General features: G+C 55.0%; 1 protein-coding gene across 1 annotated transcript in view; it reads right to left on the bottom strand.

The window, feature by feature from the left end:
- The window catches only part of RPS6KC1 (ribosomal protein S6 kinase C1), a 273886-nt gene extending 254870 nt beyond the window's left edge, over nucleotides 1–19016 (bottom strand). Inside the window, exons 1-3 of the mRNA XM_066595059.1 lie at nucleotides 18732–19016; nucleotides 2081–2116; nucleotides 1105–1225 (exon numbers count right to left, since the gene is read on the bottom strand). Coding sequence (XP_066451156.1) covers nucleotides 1105–1225; nucleotides 2081–2116; nucleotides 18732–18836 — 262 coding nt within the window. The 5' untranslated portion in view covers nucleotides 18837–19016. The remainder of the gene's footprint in view (nucleotides 1–1104; nucleotides 1226–2080; nucleotides 2117–18731) is intronic.
- Nucleotides 19017–19074: the final 58 nt, after the last annotated feature.

Genomic DNA, 19074 nt, shown 5'->3' with positions numbered 1-19074 from the left:
CGCTGGGAGTCACGATAAACGGCTCTCTAGATGGTACAGAACCTGAGTGGTTACACCCACATGTGGCATCTCACCCTGTGCCCACCGCTGGGAGTCACTATATACGGCTCTCTAGATGGTACAGAACCTGAGTGGTTATACCCACATGTGGCATCTCGCCCTGTGCCCGCCTCGGGGGAGTCACTATAAACGGCTCTCTAGATGGTGCAGAACCTGAGTGGTTACACCCACATGTGGGATCTCGCCCTGTGCCCGCCTCGGGGGAGTCACTATAAACGGCTCTCTAGATGGTGCAGAACCTGAGTGGTTACACCCACATGTGGCATCTCGCCCTGTGCCCGCTGCTGGGGGAGTCACTATAAACGGCTCTCTAGATGGTACAGAACCTGAGTGGTTACACCCACATGTGGCATCTCACCCTGTGCCCGCCTCGGGGGAGTCACTATAAACGGCTCTCTAGATGGTACAGAACCTGAGTGGTTACACCCACATGTGGCATCTCACCCTGTGCCCGCCTCGGGGGAGTCACTATAAACGGCTCTCTAGATGGTGCAGAACCTGAGTGGTTACCTGCATACTAAGTAGCGGAGGCAGACAAGTGCTGGAGACGCCGAGAACACAGGGTGGCATCTGCGCGAGATCAGAGCATTGTGCACAGGAGTGCGGAGCGATACAAGGGATACCCAATAACAGGTACAGCCCCCCTGCCAGTCACTCTCAGTAACCCTAACCCAGCCCGTGCAGACACTGCACCCACTCAGTAAGTGATGAGACGGCTCACCCCCCATGCTGCCACCACTTCTCCTTCCTTGCAGCCCTCTAGGTAGGTACCTAGCACTACATACCGGGCCCAGCAGTCCAGCCCTCGTCAGAGCCGCTCACTTCTCCATATTGATGGCATGCCCCCCCCCCCCCCTAACACATAAATACCGTATAACTGCCCCGACAGGCGCCGCGGTCACCGGATAATCAGCGTTACATCACCCGTCCGCAGTGGTAATGCTATGGCTGATGGGGGCGCTGTTGGAGGGGAGAGTAACGTGCGTCCGGCCAGGAGCCTCCAGAAAGGCTGCACGCCGTCGCCTCCCTCCGCGCATCACTTACCAAACAGCTTGGCTTTGGCGAACGGCGGGAAGAGCTCGGTCTGCCGGAAGAGGTTCTTGTGGATCTGCAGGAGGTCTCGGTGAAGCTTCTTGAAGTCGCTGTATCGCTTCCAAGTCACGATCTGCAGGAGAGAGAAGCGCGACACGGAGATCAGGAGCCGCCCGAGCGGTCGGACATTAGCATTACCGCTGCGCTGACAGTACGGCGGCACCGGCTGCTGCCACATACATGGAACACGCAGAGTGCATACAACACTGCGCCCCATCCACGATCACGTAGAAGGTCAGCGACTCCAGCCGCCGCTCTGCATTGTGGGAGATGTGAGGTTACCGCAAGGCCGGCTATTAGTCTGATTGGGTAAGATATAACAGGAGTCCACCGCCAGCTTTACCCCAAGCCCCGGCACGCAGCGGGTCATCGGACGCCAGGCCTCCGCAGCTGAGGGGGGCTCATCAGAATCCCACCACAATCTCCCTGAAGTCCCGCCGGCGCAGCAGATGACCCCCTTCTAATGGGACTTAAATTGGGGGCGTTTTGGTGCAGATTTTTTTTCAGTTGCAGAAAAGCTGCAGGAAATGCGCTGTGCGAACACGGGCTGCCAGCGCGGAGCCGCGATCACTGCGCCAATGTCCGCTCAGGAGGTGCGCTCCTACTAACAGAGGACAGGACTAATACGACCCCCGTGTATCATCGGTCGGCCAGCATTGTATTCTCTACATAGCCACGAGCGTCCGAGGAGGAGCGTCCGAGGAGGAGCGCCCGCTTGTTCCTCCGCTGCCCCGATGACGGGGAGACAAACTCCTTGACTAATCAATGGGGGGCGGCACAGGCGCTCCGGTCCTTTACGATGGCTAGACCAGCTGAATTCTCTGCCCCCGGGACCCCCGAGATCAGCGGCTCAGACCCCGATGGCCTCGCTGGGGTTCCTTCATACGGTTCAATGCAAGCAGAGAACAGCGAGACGAAGAGCGATTACCTCCCGCACGTCCTCAGGGCTCCTCCTGGAAACAATCTGAAACAGAAGAGAAGCCGGATCAGTCGGGAGAAGCGGGAAATTACTGCAACCCTCCTCCGAAGACAGTCTGAGCGAGAGGATGCAGGAGGAGAGAGGAGGAGGAAGGAGGAGGGCGCAGGCGGCGGCGCAGGAAAAAGAGGAGGCTGCGGTGCAGGAGGAGGCAGCGCAGGAGAAGGAAGAAGGAGGGCGCAGGCGGCGGCGCAGGAAAAAGAGGAGGCTGCGGTGCAGGAGGAGGCAGCGCAGGAGAAGGAAGAAGGAGGGCGCAGGCGGCGGCGCAGGAAAAAGAGCAGGCTGCGGTGCAGGAGGAGGCAGCGCAGGAGAAGGAAGGAGGAGGGCGCAGGCGGCGGCGCAGGAAAAAGAGGAGGCTGCGGTGCAGGAGGAGGCAGCGCAGGAGAAGGAAGAAGGAGGGCGCAGGCGGCGGCGCAGGAAAAAGAGCAGGCTGCGGCGCAGGAGGAAGAGGAGGCGGCGCAGGAGGAAGAGCAGGAGGAGGCAGCGCAGGAGAAGGAAGGAGGAGGGCGCAGGCGGAGGCGCAGGAAAAAGAGGAGGCTGCGGCGCAGGAGGAAGAGGAAAGAGGAGGAAGGAGGAGGGCGCAGGCGGTGGCGCAGGAAAAAGAGGAGGCTGCGGTGCAGGAGGAGGCAGCGCAGGAGAAGGAAGAAGGAGGGCGCAGGCGGTGGCGCAGGAAAAAGAGCAGGCTGCGGCGCAGGAGGAAGAGGAGGCTACGGCGCAGGAGGAGGAAAGAGGAGGAAGGAGGAGGGCGCAGGCGGCGGCGCAGGCAAAAGAGCAGGCTGCGGCGCAGGAGGAAGAGGAGGCTACGGCGCAGGAGGAGGCAGCGCAGGAGAAGGAAGGAGGAGGGCGCAGGCAAAAGAGCAGGCTGCGGCGCAGGAGGAGGCAGCGCAGGAGAAGGAAGGAGGAGGGTGCAGGCAAAGGAGGAAGAGGAGCAGGCAGAGAAGGCGGATCAGTCGTCGGGAGAAGCGGGAAATTACTGCAACCCTCATCCGAAAACAGTCTGAGCAAGAGGATGCAGGAGGAGGAAAGAGGAGGAAGGAGGAGGAAGGAGGAGGGCGCAGGCGGCGCGCAGGAAAAAGAGGAGGCTGCGGTGCAGGAGGAGGCAGCGCAGGAGAAGGAAGGAGGGCGCAGGCGGCGGCGCAGGAAAAAGAGCAGGCTGCGGCGCAGGAGGAAGAGGAGGCTACGGCGCAGGAGGAGGAAAGAGGAGGAAGGAGGAGGGCGCAGGCGGCGGCGCAGGCAAAAGAGCAGGCTGCGGCGCAGGAGGAGGAAAGAGGAGGAAGGAGGAGGGCGCAGGCGGCGGCGCAGGCAAAAGAGCAGGCTGCGGCGCAGGAGGAAGAGGAGGCTACGGCGCAGGAGGAGGCAGCGCAGGAGAAGGAAGGAGGAGGGCGCAGGCAAAAGAGCAGGCTGCGGCGCAGGAGGAAGAGGAGGCTACGGCGCAGGAGGAGGCAGCGCAGGAGAAGGAAGGAGGAGGGTGCAGGCAAAGGAGGAAGAGGAGCAGGCAGAGAAGGCGGATCAGTCGTCGGGAGAAGCGGGAAATTACTGCAACCCTCATCCGAAGACAGTCTGAACGAGAGGATGCAGGAGGAGGAAAGAGGAGGAAGGAGGAGGGCGCAGGCGGCGGCGCAGGAAAAAGAGGAGGCTGCGGCGCAGGAGGAAGAGGAGGCTGCGGCGCAGGAGGAAGAGGAGGCTGCGGCGCAGGAGGAAGAGGAGGCTGCGGCGCAGCAGGAGACAGCGCAGGAGAAGGAAGGAGGGCGCAGGCAAAGGAGGAAGAGGAGCAAGCAGAGAAGGCGGCGCAGGAGGAAGAGGCGGTGGCACAGGCGAAGGAGGAGGCAGCGCAGGCAGAGGAGGAAGAGGGGCAGGAGGAGGAGGCAGCGGCAGAGGAGGAGGCGGCAGAGGAGGAGGAGGCAGCGGCGGAGGAGGAGGAGGCAGCGGCGGCAGCGGAGGAGGAAGAGGCAGCGGAGGCGAAGGCACGTTACAGGCAACAATTCATAGTGAATGGGTCTAATCCTCAAAGACATAAGCCGCCGCCTCCTCCCGTACACACTTCGCAGACCTCACTGACCAAAAGATCTTTTGCGTCACAGATACACGCCAACAGATTGCGCCGCTGAAATCCGATCGTCCACCGCTCTACAAGTCAAACCCCACGGGCACCGCACAGATCTACTACTGAAAAAAACGGCATCATGCTGTTATATCTCCGAGCCGGGCCAGAGAGGTTTAGACTCTCCACAGCGCCCCGCCATATACTGCACAATCACACTAAATTACAGGGGGCAGCTGGTTCAAATAAAAGCCCCCAGAGGAAAACCTGCCCCCCACAGGGCTATGAGGATCTGTAGGGAAAATGCACTTTAGAGACCACCCCCCCCTCCCCCCCATCTAGTAGCATGTCGGACCTTCTTTGTACCTTTAGACCCACAGCAATTCATATAATCCTAGAATGGTAGAGTTGGAAGGGTCATCAGGTCCTCCGGGGTCATCAGGTCCAACCCCCTGCTCAGTGCAGGATCACTAAATCACCCCAGACAGATGTCTGTCGGCCTCTGAAGACTTCCATTGAAGGAGAACTCCCCACCTCCTGTGGTAACCTGTTCCACTCATTGATCCCCCTCACTGTCTAATATCTAATCTGTGTCTCCTCCCTTTCAGTTTCATCCCATTGCTTCTAGTCTTTCCTTGTGCAGATGAGAATAGGGCTGATCCCTCTGCACTGTGACAGCCCTTCAGATATTTGTAGACCACTATTAAGTCTCCTCTCAGCCTTCTCTTCTGCTAAACATTCCCAGATCCTTTAACCGTTCCTCATAGGACATGATTTGCAGACCGCTCACCATCTTGGTAACTCTTCTCTGAACTTGCTCCAGTTTGTCTATGTCTTGTATGAAGTGGGGTGCCCAGAACTGGACCCAGTATTCCAGATGAGGTCTGACTAAGGAAGAGTAGAGGGGATAATGACCTCATGTGATCTAGACTCTATGCTTCTCTTAATACATCCCAGAATTGTGTTTGCCTTTTTGTCTGCTGCATCACATTGTTGACTCATGTTCAGTCTATGATCTATTAGTATACCCAAGTCTTTTTCACATGTGCTGCTGCTTAGCCCAATTCCTCCCATTCTGTATGCGCTTCCTTCATTTTTCTTGCCCAGATGTAGGACTTTGTATTTCTCCCTGTTAAATACCATTCTGTTAGTCGCCGACCACTGTGCAAGATTTTTCTAGATCTTTTTGAATACTCTCTCTTCTCTAGTGTTAGCCATTAGAGATGAGCGAGCACACTCAGATAAGTCCGTTACTCGAGCAAACCTCTCTTCTTGAGTAACTGCATTCTTGTCCGAGCTCAGGGGGCCGTCAGGGAGCGGGGGAGAGAGATCTCTCTCTCTTTCTCTCCCCCCCGCCGAACCCGAGCACGCTCGGACACGAATGCAGTTACTCAAGAAGAGTGAGGTTCGCTCGAGTAACTGACTTATCTGAGTGTGCTCGCTCATCTCTATTAGCTAGCTCTCCTAGTTTGTGTCGTCGGTAAATTTGATCAGTTTCCCACAATTCCCTCCTCCAGATCATTGATAACAATATTGACCACCACTGGGCCCAGGGCAGAGCCTTGTGGTCCCCACCTGATACATTCTTCCACTTGGATGTGCAGCCATTTATGACCACTCTTTGAGTACGATCACTCAGCCAGTTGTGAATCCACCTAACAGTTGCCTTGTCAATCCCAGATTTGGTCATTTTTTCAATAAGTATGGTATGGGATACTTTGTCAAATGCTTTACTAAAGCCAAGATATAATATATCTACCGCATTTACCTGATCAACCCAGTCGGTGATTCTGTCATAGAAGGAAATTAGATTCGTCTGGCATGACTTGTTTGTTACAAACCCATGCTGGCTCTGGTTAATTACTCCATTCTCATCCAAGTACTTGCATATATGCTGTTTAATAATCAGTTCAAAGATCTTCCCCGGTATAGAAGTTAGGCTTACAGGCCTGTAGTTTCCTGGATCCACCTTCTTCCCTTATTTGAAGATGGGGACAACATTTGCCCTTTTCCAATCTTCTGGGACTTCTCTTTTTCTCCAGGAATTTTCACAGATTATGGCGAGTGGTTCAGCAATTACCTCCGCTGCTTCTTTTAGTATCCTAGGATATAATTCATCTGGACCTTGAGACATGAATTCATTTAAGTTAGCTAAGTGTTTCCTCACCATCTTTCTGTTTATAGATAGCCTGCATTCTTGTATCCCCCAATAGCACAGGGAAGATCAGCTGATGTTCCATCTACTTTCTGAGAGAAAACAGATACAAAATAGGAATTTAACCAATTCACCATTTTCATCTTGTAAGCATCCAATAGTATCTTTGAATTTTCCTTTGCTTTTGACCCCCCAATCCTTTTTTATTGCTTTTGGCCTCTATTACAAGCCTCAATTCATTATCAGCTTTACCTTTTCTGACCCTTGCCCTACAGTTTTTGCAGACCCCATTATATTCTTCTTTAGATATTCCCCCCGCTCTCCATCTGATAAACATATATTTCTTCCTCTTTAACATGTGTACAAGTTCTGTGTTCATCCATCCGGGTCTCTTTAAATGCTTCCCATTCTTCCTTCTTTTAGGGATTGGTAACGATTGTGCTTTGAGAATCTCATTCCACAATATTTCCCAACCTTCTTGGACATTTCTGTCCTTAAGAACATCCAGCCATTGGATTCTTCCTCTTTCTAAGTTCAGTAAAATCTGCCTTTCTGAAATCCATCCTTGAGGTCTGAGTCTTCTCAGGTCTTCCTCCCCTTGTTATCCAACATCCAAGGATATCATGCTCGCTGCCTCCTGAGGTCCCAGCCACCCTTACTTCCTCAAACATTCCCTCCCTGTTGGTGAGAGTTAGGTCCAAGATAGCAGATCCCCTTGTTTTCTCTTCTACCTTCTGGAAGATAAAGTTGTCACAAGAGCAGATAAGAATCTGTTGGATCCATTACTTTTACCTGAGAGATTCCCAACAAATGTCTAGATGGTAAAATCTCCCATGATCACCATGTTGGGCTTCTCTGAGAGCTTGGCCATCTGATGTAGAAAGAGTTCCTCCATATCTTCTGCTTGTGTGATTCATCGTGGTGTAGATTCCTCTAGGTGATGAAATGATTCTGCAGGAATACTGGCCCCTGCGGACAGGAAGCTTCTTGTAGTTGCCGCAGATTAGATGGCGGTGCTGACATGTTCTGACCGGCTGACAGGAAGGGGTCAGCGATTCATGCTGCTTGCACCAAATTCTGACCTCCCATCAGCACATAAATCTGGCTCCATCTGACCAGGAGATGTTTTCCGGCTGCTCAGTGATACAAGTTTTGCGCTCTTTTGCCCGCTGGAGTCTGTTTCTCTTAGACACAATGGCGCCTGAACTGGTCGCCCGCTGTTATACCATCCGTGCGGAGGAACGGCGAGTTGTGCGTTCGGACACGTTAGTTGGAGCTCCAACGATCAGCGGCAGGAGAGCAGTGTGTGCAGCAAGCGCCTGGGGGGGTATTTAACCCCTTAACGACCAGCCCATAGTGTTTTTACGTCCTCCCGAAGTGGGCTTTATTCTCTGAGGACATAAAAACATGTGTCCTGCAGAGAATAAAGCCCCTCGGGCTCTGGACGTGACAGCTCCATGCTGTCGGTGTCCGCAGGTAGCTGACAGCATGGCGCTGTCATCCCGGGCTGTTCGGACCCCCCACCCCCACCCCCGGCCTTGCGGTCGGCGCTATGCAATGGATAGCGCCGATCGCAAAAAAGTAAATAAAAGTGCAATAAAAGTTAAAGATTCAGCTGCTCTAAGGGATCGGATCCATCGGAGCAGCTAATATTACTCACCGAGGTCCGCGGCACGACTCCCCGCTGTCCCGATGCTCCGGGCGCCGTAGCCGTCCTTCTGCGCATGCGTGCCAGGCGGCATTACGTCAGCCGATGCGCAGAAGGCCCGGCGGCGTGGGAAATTTAAAATCTCCTGGCTCCCGGCTCCTGTAGGTAGCCGGAAGGCAGGAGATGTCAGCGGGGACTGCGGTGAGCAGTCCCCGGTACTGCGGTGAGCAGTCCCCGGTACTGCGGTGAGCAGTCCCCGGTACTGCGATCGCCGTTATACAATGGATAACGACGATCGCGGAAAAGTGAAAAAAAGTATAAAAAAAGAAAAGTTTCACCTCCCCTCATGGATCGGATCCATGAGGGGAGGTGAAAATACTCACCTCAGGTCCGCCCATGTCCTCCGGCCGGTGTCGGGACCCCCCGCTGGCTTCTGCGATGTGCCGATGTGGCGCGCATGCGCAGAAGCCGGCGAGCCCGGCAAATTCAAAATCTCCCTGCACCCGGCTGTCACAGATAGCCGAGTGCAGGGAGATATGACTGGGGACCGCTGTATGCAGTTTCCAGTCACATGATCACCGTTATCCATCGGAAAACGGGGATCATATAAAGTTACAAAGTAAAAAAAAAAAGTTAAAAGTTTATAGAGTTAAAGTTTCATCTCCCCTTATGGATCGTATCGGTAAGGGGGGATGAAATTACGTACCCAAGGTCCCGGATTTGTTCCCTGGTGGGATGTTGATCTGCGGATCTTACCCCAGCTTCGGCGCATGCGCCCGTCAGCATGATGGCGGACGCATGCGCAAAAGTGAAAGATTGCCCAAGAAATGTAACATCTCCCTGCTGCTGGCTAGCAAAGGTAGCCAACAGCCTGGAGATGTCACGGGGAGCCGCGGTATGTGGTTACTGGTCACGTGATCGCCGTTGTCCAATGCATAATGGCGATCACGTAAAAGTTCTTTAAAAAGTGGCAGTTTCATCTCCCCTCACCGATGCGATCAGTGAGAGGAGATGAAACATCTTCTCGGAGGCTTCCGCATTTGAATCTAGATGCGATTATCCTCCATGGACCCTTCCGGCTGCTGCGCATGCGCCCGCCGGCAAAATGCCGGACACATTCGCAGGAGCCGGGGAGCCCAGGAAACTTTAAATCTCCTTGCTCCCAGCGACCAACGGTCCCTGAGTGCTTGGAGCAGTGACCGGCGGCCTCGCTGAGCGGTCCCCGGTCACGTGATAAAGTAGCGGTATAACATTAGGCCGGTCACACATGACCGGAGAGGAATTACGGGTTCTGCATGCGCTTGATCAGCGGTAATCCACGGATCAATCGCATGCATTGGATTACACGATTCCCCCCAATTAGCGGGTCGGAATTACGTAATCCACTCGCAGAAAAAGAACACGGCATGCTATATTTTACCGCGGATATCTGCGACCTAGAGCCCTTTGTGCTCTATGACCGCGGATATACCCGCACCCCATATGCAAACACATTGTGTACGGGCTGCGGGTACCCGGGTCATCTCTAAGCGACGGCGCGGGAAATGCAAACAAAAAACCGCCTGTGTGAGTAGGCAGTTATGCGCAGTACATTACGCGGCCGTACGCAGGGTCACAGCCGGGCTCACAGATGGGATCCGCTGCGGGCCTCCGCAAGCAGATTCCACATCCGGCCGTGTGAGCCCGGCGTTATTCAGACCGCTACCTGTAATCCGTAATTTACAAGAAGCCCCGGGAACGCTCGCCTTCCTGCAGTTCCAGGAGCAGCTTGTTGAGCGCCTTCTGTGTGAGACCGTCGCACCGCAGCAAGATTACGAAGCCTCACAGAGCGCCACTTTACACCCCATCCCTGCCGCTGAGGTTACGAAATACCCCCAAAAAAGCATGAGAGGAGGGGGGATACCCGGTTTTCTTGCCCCATGTGCCCAGCCCAAGCAGTCTCCGTAATTACCCCTGTCTTCGGACATAAAACGCAGTTTATATTATTACCTTTATCTAATATTTAGGGAATGCCAAAAAAATGGGGATGGCGGGGGGGGGGGGGGGGGGGGGGGGATTATTTTTAGGAAGTCAATTTATTTTCCGTATAAGTGGGCAATGGGGCCTGGAATTTATTCAGTTCTGCCCTGAAATCCAGCGGGCATTCCCTCCATTATAGGCCAAGCCATGTGTCCTGTAAGTTGATTAGGGCCACAATGGGCATGTTTCTGAACACGGGACAAACGGGGGTATCCATTTTGGGGTGAACATCTTCATTCCTATGTACACCGTACAAACAAAACAGTTTTTAAATTGACAAAACTGCCAAAAAAATGAAAATCATAATTTTTTCCTTCGGCTTGGCTTAGATTCATTCAAAAACTGTGAAGTCAAAAAAAGTCATCGTACCCCTAGATAAATTCGTTAAAGGGTCTACTTTTCAAAATGGGGTCACTTGTGGGGGTTCTCCATAGTTTTGGTCACTCAAGGGCTCTACAAGTGGGCAATGGGGCCTAAATCTTCTAGCAAAATTTCTGTTCTGAAAGCCACCGGTTGCTCCTTTCATTTTGGGCCCCATTGTGTATACAGATGTAATACTAGGGCCACAATGGGTATGTTACTGAGCACGGGACAAACAGGGGGATCCATTCTGGGGTGCAAATCCTCATTTTCATGTGTACTATAGAAAAAATTCCTGGTCTTTAAAATGACATATTTGCAAAAATATGAAATTTTTGTTTTTCTCTTCTAAATTGCATTGACTTCTGAAAAAAACTGTGGGGTTAAAATCCTCCTGACCCCCTCAGTGAATACGTTAAAGGGTGTAGTTTATAAAATGGGGTCACTTGTGGGGGTATCTATCATTTTGACTCCTATGAGCCTTTCCAATCTTGGATTGGTGCAGGAAAACAAAGTGTTCCTCAAAATGCTGAAAAGTAATGTTACATTTGTCCGTCTCCTAAATGGTTAAAAAAAAAAGAAAGTTTTTCCAATCTGCGCCCAAAATAAAGTAAACGAATGGAAATATAAATCTTAGCAAAAATTTCTATATTATGTTTGCACATATTTGAGATATTGCAGTTGGAAATGTTAAAAAAATGACGATTTTTTTAAAATTTTCCCAATTTTGGCGCTTTTAATAAATAAACACAAATTCTATCAGTCTTTTTTTTCCGTGACACATGTCAGATTTGCAAAATTTGGCCTGGTCATTAAGGGGTTAAAGAGATTTACAGTCCGCACGCAAGGGGCTCTCCCACTTTCTGATGCACTTTGTCTCAGTTTCTCCACCACCTTCCATAGATCTGTGTGCTGTCTGGGGTCAGGATGGATGTAGCAGAGCTGTGTGCGTGATGTGTGGGGGTCAGGATGAATGTAGCAGAGCTGTGTGCGTGATGTGTGGGGGTCAGGATGAATGTAGGAGATCTGTGTGCGTGATGTGTGGGGGTCAGGATGGATGTAGCAGAGCTGTATGTGTGATATCTGGGGGTCAGGATGGATGTACAGAGCTGTGTGCGTGATGTGTGGGGGTCAGGATGGATGTAGGAGAGCTGTGTGCGTGATGTGTGGGGGTCAGGATGGATGTACAGAGCTGTGTGCGTGATGTGTGGGGGTCAGGATGGATGTAGCAGAGCTGTGTGCGTGATATGTGGGGGTCAGGATGAATGTAGCAGAGCTGTGTGCGTGATGTGTGGGGGTCAGGATGAATGTAGGAGATCTGTGTGCGTGATATGTGGGGATCAGGATGGATGGAGTAGAGCTGTGTGTGTGATGTGTGGGGGTCAGGATGGATGTAGCAGAGCTGTATGTGTGATATCTGGGGGTCAGGATGAATGTAGGAGAGCTGTATGTGTGATATCTGGGGGTCAGGATGAATGTAGGAGATCTGTGTGCGTGATGTGTGGGGGTCAGGATGGATGTAGCAGAGCTGTATGTGTGATATCTGGGGGTCAGGATGAATGTAGGAGATCTGTGTGCGTGATGTGTGGGGGTCAGGATGGATGTAGCAGAGCTGTATGTGTGATATCTGGGGGTCAGGATGAATGTAGGAGAGCTGTGTGCGTGATGTGTGGGGGTCAGGATGGATGTACAGAGCTGTGTGCGTGATGTGTGGGGGTCAGGATGGATGTAGCAGAGCTGTGTGCGTGATATGTGGGGGTCAGGATGAATGTAGCAGAGCTGTGTGCGTGATGTGTGGGGGTCAGGATGGATGTAGCAGAGCTGTATGTGTGATATCTGGGGGTCAGGATGGATGTACAGAGCTGTGTGCGTGATGTGTGGGGGTCAGGATGGATGTAGCAGAGCTGTGTGCGTGATGTGTGGGGGTCAGGATGAATGTAGCAGAGCTGTGTGCGTGATATGTGGGGGTCAGGATGAATGTAGCAGAGCTGTGTGCGTGATGTGTGGGGGTCAGGATGAATGTAGCAGAGCTGTGTGCGTGATGTGTGGGGGTCAGGATGAATGTAGCAGAGCTGTGTGCGTGATGTGTGGGGGTCAGGATGAATGTAGCAGAGCTGTGTGCGTGATGTGTGGGGGTCAGGATGAATGTAGCAGAGCTGTGTGCGTGATGTGTGGGGGTCAGGATGAATGTAGCAGAGCTGTGTGCGTGATGTGTGGGGGTCAGGATGAATGTAGCAGAGCTGTGTGCGTGATGTGTGGGGGTCAGGATGAATGTAGCAGAGCTGTGTGCGTGATGTGTGGGGGTCAGGATGAATGTAGCAGAGCTGTGTGCGTGATGTGTGGGGGTCAGGATGAATGTAGCAGAGCTGTGTGCGTGATGTGTGGGGGTCAGGATGAATGTAGCAGAGCTGTGTGCGTGATGTGTGGGGGTCAGGATGAATGTAGCAGAGCTGTGTGCGTGATGTGTGGGGGTCAGGATGAATGTAGCAGAGCTGTGTGCGTGATGTGTGGGGGTCAGGATGAATGTAGCAGAGCTGTGTGCGTGATGTGTGGGGGTCAGGATGAATGTAGCAGAGCTGTGTGCGTGATGTGTGGGGGTCAGGATGAATGTAGCAGAGCTGTGTGCGTGATGTGTGGGGGTCAGGATGAATATAGCAGAGCTGTGTGCGTGATGTGTGGGGGTCAGGATGAATGTAGCAGAGCTGTGTGCGTGATGTGTGGGGGTCAGGATGAATGTAGCAGAGCTGTGTGCGTGATGTGTGGGGGTCAGGATGAATGTAGCAGAGCTGTGTGCGTGATGTGTGGGGGTCAGGATGAATGTAGCAGAGCTGTGTGCGTGATGTGTGGTGGTCAGGATGGATGTAGCAGAGCTGTGTGTGTGATGTGTGGGGGTCAGGACGGATGTAGCAGACTTGTGTGTGTGATGTGTGGGGGTCAGGATGGATGTAGCATGGCTGTGTGCGTGATGTGTGGGGTCAGGATGAATGTAGCAGAGCTGTGTGTGTGTGATGTGTGGGGGTCAGGATGGATGTAGCAGAGCTGTGTGCGTGATGTGTGGGGGTCAGGATGGATGCAGCAGAGCTGTGTGCGTGATGTGTGGGGGTCAGGATGGATGCAGCAGAGCTGTGTGCGTGATGTGTGGGGGTCAGGATGGATGCAGCAGAGCTGTGTGCGTGATGTGTGGGGGTCAGGATGGATGCAGCAGAGCTGTGTGCGTGATGTGTGGGGGTCAGGATGGATGCAGCAGAGCTGTGTGCGTGATGTGTGGGGGTCAGGATGGATGCAGCAGAGCTGTGTGCGTGATGTGTGCGGATCAGGATGGATGCAGCAGAGCTGTGTGTGTGATGCGTGGGGTCAGGATGGATGTAGCAGAGCTGTGTGTGTGTGATGTGTGGGGTCAGGATGGATGTAGCAGAGCTGTGTGTGTGTGATGTGTGGGGTCAGGATGGATGTAGCAGAGCTGTGTGTGTGTGATGTGTGGGGTCAGGATGGATGTAGCAGAGCTGTGTGCATGATGTGTGGGGGTCAGGATGGATGTAGTAGAGGTGTGTGTGTGTGATGTGTGGGGGTCAGGATGGATGTAGTAGAGCTGCGTATGTGATGTGTGGGGGTCAGGATGGATGTAGCAGAGCTGCGTATGTGATGTGTGGGGGTCAGGATGGATATAGCAGAGCTGTGTGTGTGATCAGGATGGATGCAGTAGAGCTGTGTATGTGATGTGTGGGGGTCAGGATGGATGTAGCAGAGCTGTGTGCGTGATGTGTGGGGGTCAGGATGGATGTAGTAGAGCTGTGTGCGTGATGTGTGGGGGTCAGGATGGATGTAGTAGAGCTGTGTGCGTGATGTGTGGGGGTCAGGATGGATGCAGTAGAGCTGTGTGCGTGATGTGTGGGGGTCAGGATGGATGCAGCAGAGCTGTGTGCGTGATGTGTGGGGGTCAGGATGGATGCAGCAGAGCTGTGTGCGTGATGTGTGGGGGTCAGGATGGATGTAGCAGAGCTGTGTGCGTGATGTGTGGGGGTCAGGATAGATGTAGCAGAGCTGTGTGCGTGATGTGTGGGGGTCAGGATAGATGTAGCAGAGCTGTGTGCGTGATGTGTGGGGTCAGGATGGATGTAGCAGAGCTGTGTGCGTGATGTGTGGGAGTCAGGATGGATGTAGTACAGCTGTGTGCATGATGTGTGGGGGTCAGGATGGATGTAGCAGAGCTGTGTGCGTAATGTGTGGGGGTCAGGATGGATGTAGCAGAGCTGTGTGCGTGATGTGTGGGGGTCAGGATGGATGTAGCAGAGCTGTGTGCGTGATGTTTGGGGGTCAGGATAGATGTAGCAGAGCTGTGTGCGTGATGTTTGGGGGTCAGGATAGATGTGGCAGAGCTGCGTGCGTGATGTGTGGGGGTCAGGATGCATGTGGCAGAGCTGTGTGCGTGATGTGTGGGGGTCAGGATGGATGTGGCAGAGCTGTGTGCGTGATGTGTGGGGGTCAGGATGGATATGGCAGAGCTGTGTGCGTGATGTGTGGGGGTCAGGATGGATGTAGCAGCACTGTGTGTGTGTGATGCGTGGGGTCAGGATGGATGTAGCAGAGCTGTGTGTGTGTGATGCGTGGGGTCAGGATGGATGTAGCAGAGCTGTGTGTGTGTGATGCGTGGGGTCAGGATGGATGTAGCAGAGCTGTGTGTGTGATGCGTGGGGTCAGGATGGATGTAGCAGAGCTGTGTGTGTGATGCGTGGGGTCAGGATGGATGTAGCAGAGCTGTGTGTGTGATGCGTGGGGTCAGGATGGATGTAGCAGAGCTGTGTGTGTGATGCGTGGGGTCAGGATGGATGTAGCAGAGCTGTGTGTGTGTGATGCGTGGGGTCAGGATGGATGTAGCAGAGCTGTGTGCATGATGTGTGGGGGTCAGGATGGATGTAGCAGAGCTGTGTGCATGATGTGTGGGGGTCAGGATGGATGTAGCAGAGCTGTGTGCGTGATGTGTGGGGGTCAGGATGGATGTAGTAGAGGTGTGTGTGATGTGTGGGGGTCAGGATGGATGTAGTAGAGCTGCGTATGTGATGTGTGGGGGTCAGGATGGATGTAGTAGAGCTGCGTATGTGATGTGTGGGGGTCAGGATGGATGTAGCAGAGCTGCGTATGTGATGTGTGGGGGTCAGGATGGATGCAGCAGAGCTGTGTGTGTGATCAGGATGGATGCAGTAGAGCTGTGTATGTGATGTGTGGGGGTCAGGATGGATGTAGCAGAGCTGTGTGTGTGATCAGGATGGATGCAGTAGAGCTCTGTATGTGATATGTGGGGGTCAGGATGGATGTAGCAAAGCTGTGTGTGTGATCAGGATGGATGTAGCAGAGCTGTGTGCGTCATGTGTGGGGGTCAGGATGGATGTAGCAGAGCTGTGTGTGTGTGATGTGTGGGGTCAGAATGGATGGAGTAGAGATGTGTGTGATGCATTGCGCCACCAGAAACACTGGTACTATAATTTGCTATTACTAGTCCTCCTATAACTTATGTTGGGGGGGGGGGGGCTGCCCTCTCCTACAAACAATATAAGACTCAGCGCCCTTTTACACGGGATGAGAAGTCGTTGAGATTCCCACGGTTGTCAGAGTACGAGAATTTATCCATCAGTTGGTGCGTGCCCAAAGACCAGCTGGCGGCGGACGTGTAAACAGTCACTCCTGTACGGACGTCGGCTGGAACCATCCGCAGCGCTCCGCCGCCATTCACAGAGCGACAATCCCATGTAAAAGCACAAGAGCGACTATCGCTGGAACGAGCTGCCAGCACCTGTGCACAACAGGCCGCCCCGTGTGAGAGGTCACTTACCCGCCGGTGACTATAGAGGCGGTCACACTTCCCCCAGCACTGCCTTGGTACAGGCGGACCCACTTCCCCCGCCGCTCACTTGGTACAGGCGGACCCACTTCCCCCGCCGCTCACTTGGTACAGGCGGACCCACTTCCCCCGCCGCTCACTTGGTACCGGCGGACCCACTTCCCCCGCCGCTCACTTGGTACCGGCGGACCCACTTCCCCGCCGCTCACTTGGTACCGGCGGACCCACTTCCCCCGCCGCTCACTTGGTACCGGCGGACCCACTTCCCCCGCCGCTCACTTGGTACAGGCGGACCCACTTCCCCCGCCGCTCACTTGGTACAGGCGGACCCACTTCCCCCGCCGCTCACTTGGTACAGGCGGACCCACTTCCCCCGCCGCTCACTTGGTACAGGCGGACCCACTTCCCCCGCCGCTCACTTGGTACCGGCGGACCCACTTCCCCCGCCGCTCACTTGGTACCGGCGGACCCACTTCCCCCGCCGCTCACTTGGTACCGGCGGACCCACTTCCCCCGCCGCTCACTTGGGACAGACGGACCCACTTCCCCCGCCGCTCACTTGGGACAGACGGACCCACTTCCCCCGCCGCTCACTTGGGACAGACGGACCCACTTCCCCCGCCGCTCACTTGGGACAGACGGACCCACTTCCCCCGCCGCTCACTTGGGACAGACGGACCCACTTCCCCCGCCGCTCACTTGGGACAGACGGACCCACTTCCCCCGCCGCTCACTTGGGACAGACGGACCCACTTCCCCCGCCGCTCACTTGGGACAGACGGACCCACTTCCCCCGCCGCTCACTTGGGACAGACGGACCCACTTCCCCCGCCGCTCACTTGGGACAGACGGACCCACTTCCCCCGCCGCTCACTTGGGACAGACGGACCCACTTCCCCCGCCGCTCACTTGGGACAGACGGACCCACTTCCCCCGCCGCTCACTTGGGACAGACGGACCCACTTCCCCCGCCGCTCACTTGGGACAGACGGACCCACTTCCCCCGCCGCTCACTTGGGACAGACGGACCCACTTCCCCCGCCGCTCACTTGGGACAGACGGACCCACTTCCCCCGCCGCTCACTTGGGACAGACGGACCCACTTCCCCCGCCGCTCACTTGGGACAGACGGACCCACTTCCCCCGCCGCACACTTGGGACAGACGGACCCACTTCCCCCGCCGCTCACTTGGGACAGACGGACCCACTTCCCCCGCCGCTCACTTGGGACAGACGGACCCACTTCCCCCGCCGCTCACTTGGGACAGACGGACCCACTTCCCCCGCCGCTCACTTGGGACAGACGGACCCACTTCCCCCGGCGCTCACTTTACAGACGGACCCACTTCCCCCGGCGCTCACTTTACAGACGGACCCACTTCCCCCGGCGCTCACTTTACAGACGGACCCACTTCCCCCGGCGCTCACTTTACAGACGGACCCACTTCCCCCGGCGCTCACTTTACAGACGGACCCACTTCCCCCGGCGCTCACTTTACAGACGGACCCACTTCCCCCGGCGCTCACTTTACAGACGGACCCACTTCCCCCGGCGCTCACTTTACAGACGGACCCACTTCCCCCGGCGCTCACTTTACAGACGGACCCACTTCCCCCGGCGCTCACTTTACAGACGGACCCACTTCCCCCGGCGCTCACTTTACAGACGGACCCACTTCCCCCGGCGCTCACTTTACAGACGGACCCACTTCCCCGGCGCTCACTTTACAGACGGACCCACTTACCCCGGCGCTCACTTTACAGACGGACCCACTTACCTCGGCGCTCACTTTACAGACGGACCCAATTACGCCGGCGCTCACTTTATAGACGGACCCACTTACCCCCGGCGCTCACTTTATAGACGGACCCACTTACCCCGGCGCTCACTTTATAGACGGACCCACTTACCCCGGCGCTCACTTTACAGACGGACCCACTTACCCTCGGCGCTCACTTTACAGACGGACCCACTTACCTCGCCGCTCACTTTACAGACGGACCCACTTACCTCGCCGCTCACTTTACAGACGGACCCACTTACCTCGCCGCTCACTTTACAGACGGACCCACTTACCCTCGGCGCTCACTTTATAGACGGACCCACTTACCCCGGCGCTCACTTTATAGACGGACCCACTTACCCCGGCGCTCACTTTATAGACGGACCCACTTACCCTCGGCGCTCACTTTATAGACGGACCCACTTACCCTCGGCGCTCACTTTATAGACGGACCCACTTCCCCTGGCGCTCACTTTATAGACGGACCCACTTACGTCCGCGCTCACTTTATAGACGGACCCACTTCCCCTGGCGCTCACTTTATAGACGGACCCACTTACCCTCGGCGCTCACTTTATAGACGGACCCACTTACCCCGGCGCTCACTTTATAGACGGACCCACTTACGTCCGCGCTCACTTTATAGACGGACCCACTTACCCTCGGCGTTCACTTTATAGACGGACCCACTTCCCCTGGCGCTCACTTTATAGACGGACCCACTTCCCCCCGCGCTGACTATACAGCCGGTCACACTTACCCTGGCGGTGACTTTGTAGATGGTGAACCCCTTCTGGTGCCTCCGGGGGTCGCTGACAGTGTAGAAGCGGGCCAGATCCCCTGCTCTTTCTCTTTGGGAGATCATACTGCTCCAGTTCCACCCAGGGAGGGCCCATCAGCAGCCATGTAAGCTGTCAGCAGGAGCCTGGCACACTGTGCAGCCACTGCAGCTCTCACTGCCCATGGACAGCACCTGCCCCACTGTCACACAGCCCTCTAAGCCACACCTCACCGACCGCTTCCGGTGAATGAACCGCATAACCATAGAGCCAGGCGGCGTACAGAACGTCACACGTTAGCGCAGCTGGGACGGCAGGCCGCGC

This window comes from Eleutherodactylus coqui, chromosome 3 (genome assembly GCF_035609145.1).
Source record: "Eleutherodactylus coqui strain aEleCoq1 chromosome 3, aEleCoq1.hap1, whole genome shotgun sequence".
Taxonomy (NCBI): Eukaryota; Metazoa; Chordata; class Amphibia; order Anura; family Eleutherodactylidae; genus Eleutherodactylus; species Eleutherodactylus coqui.
The sequence above is the reverse complement of the archived record's forward strand: the minus strand, read 5'-3'. Positions and strand labels throughout refer to the sequence as shown.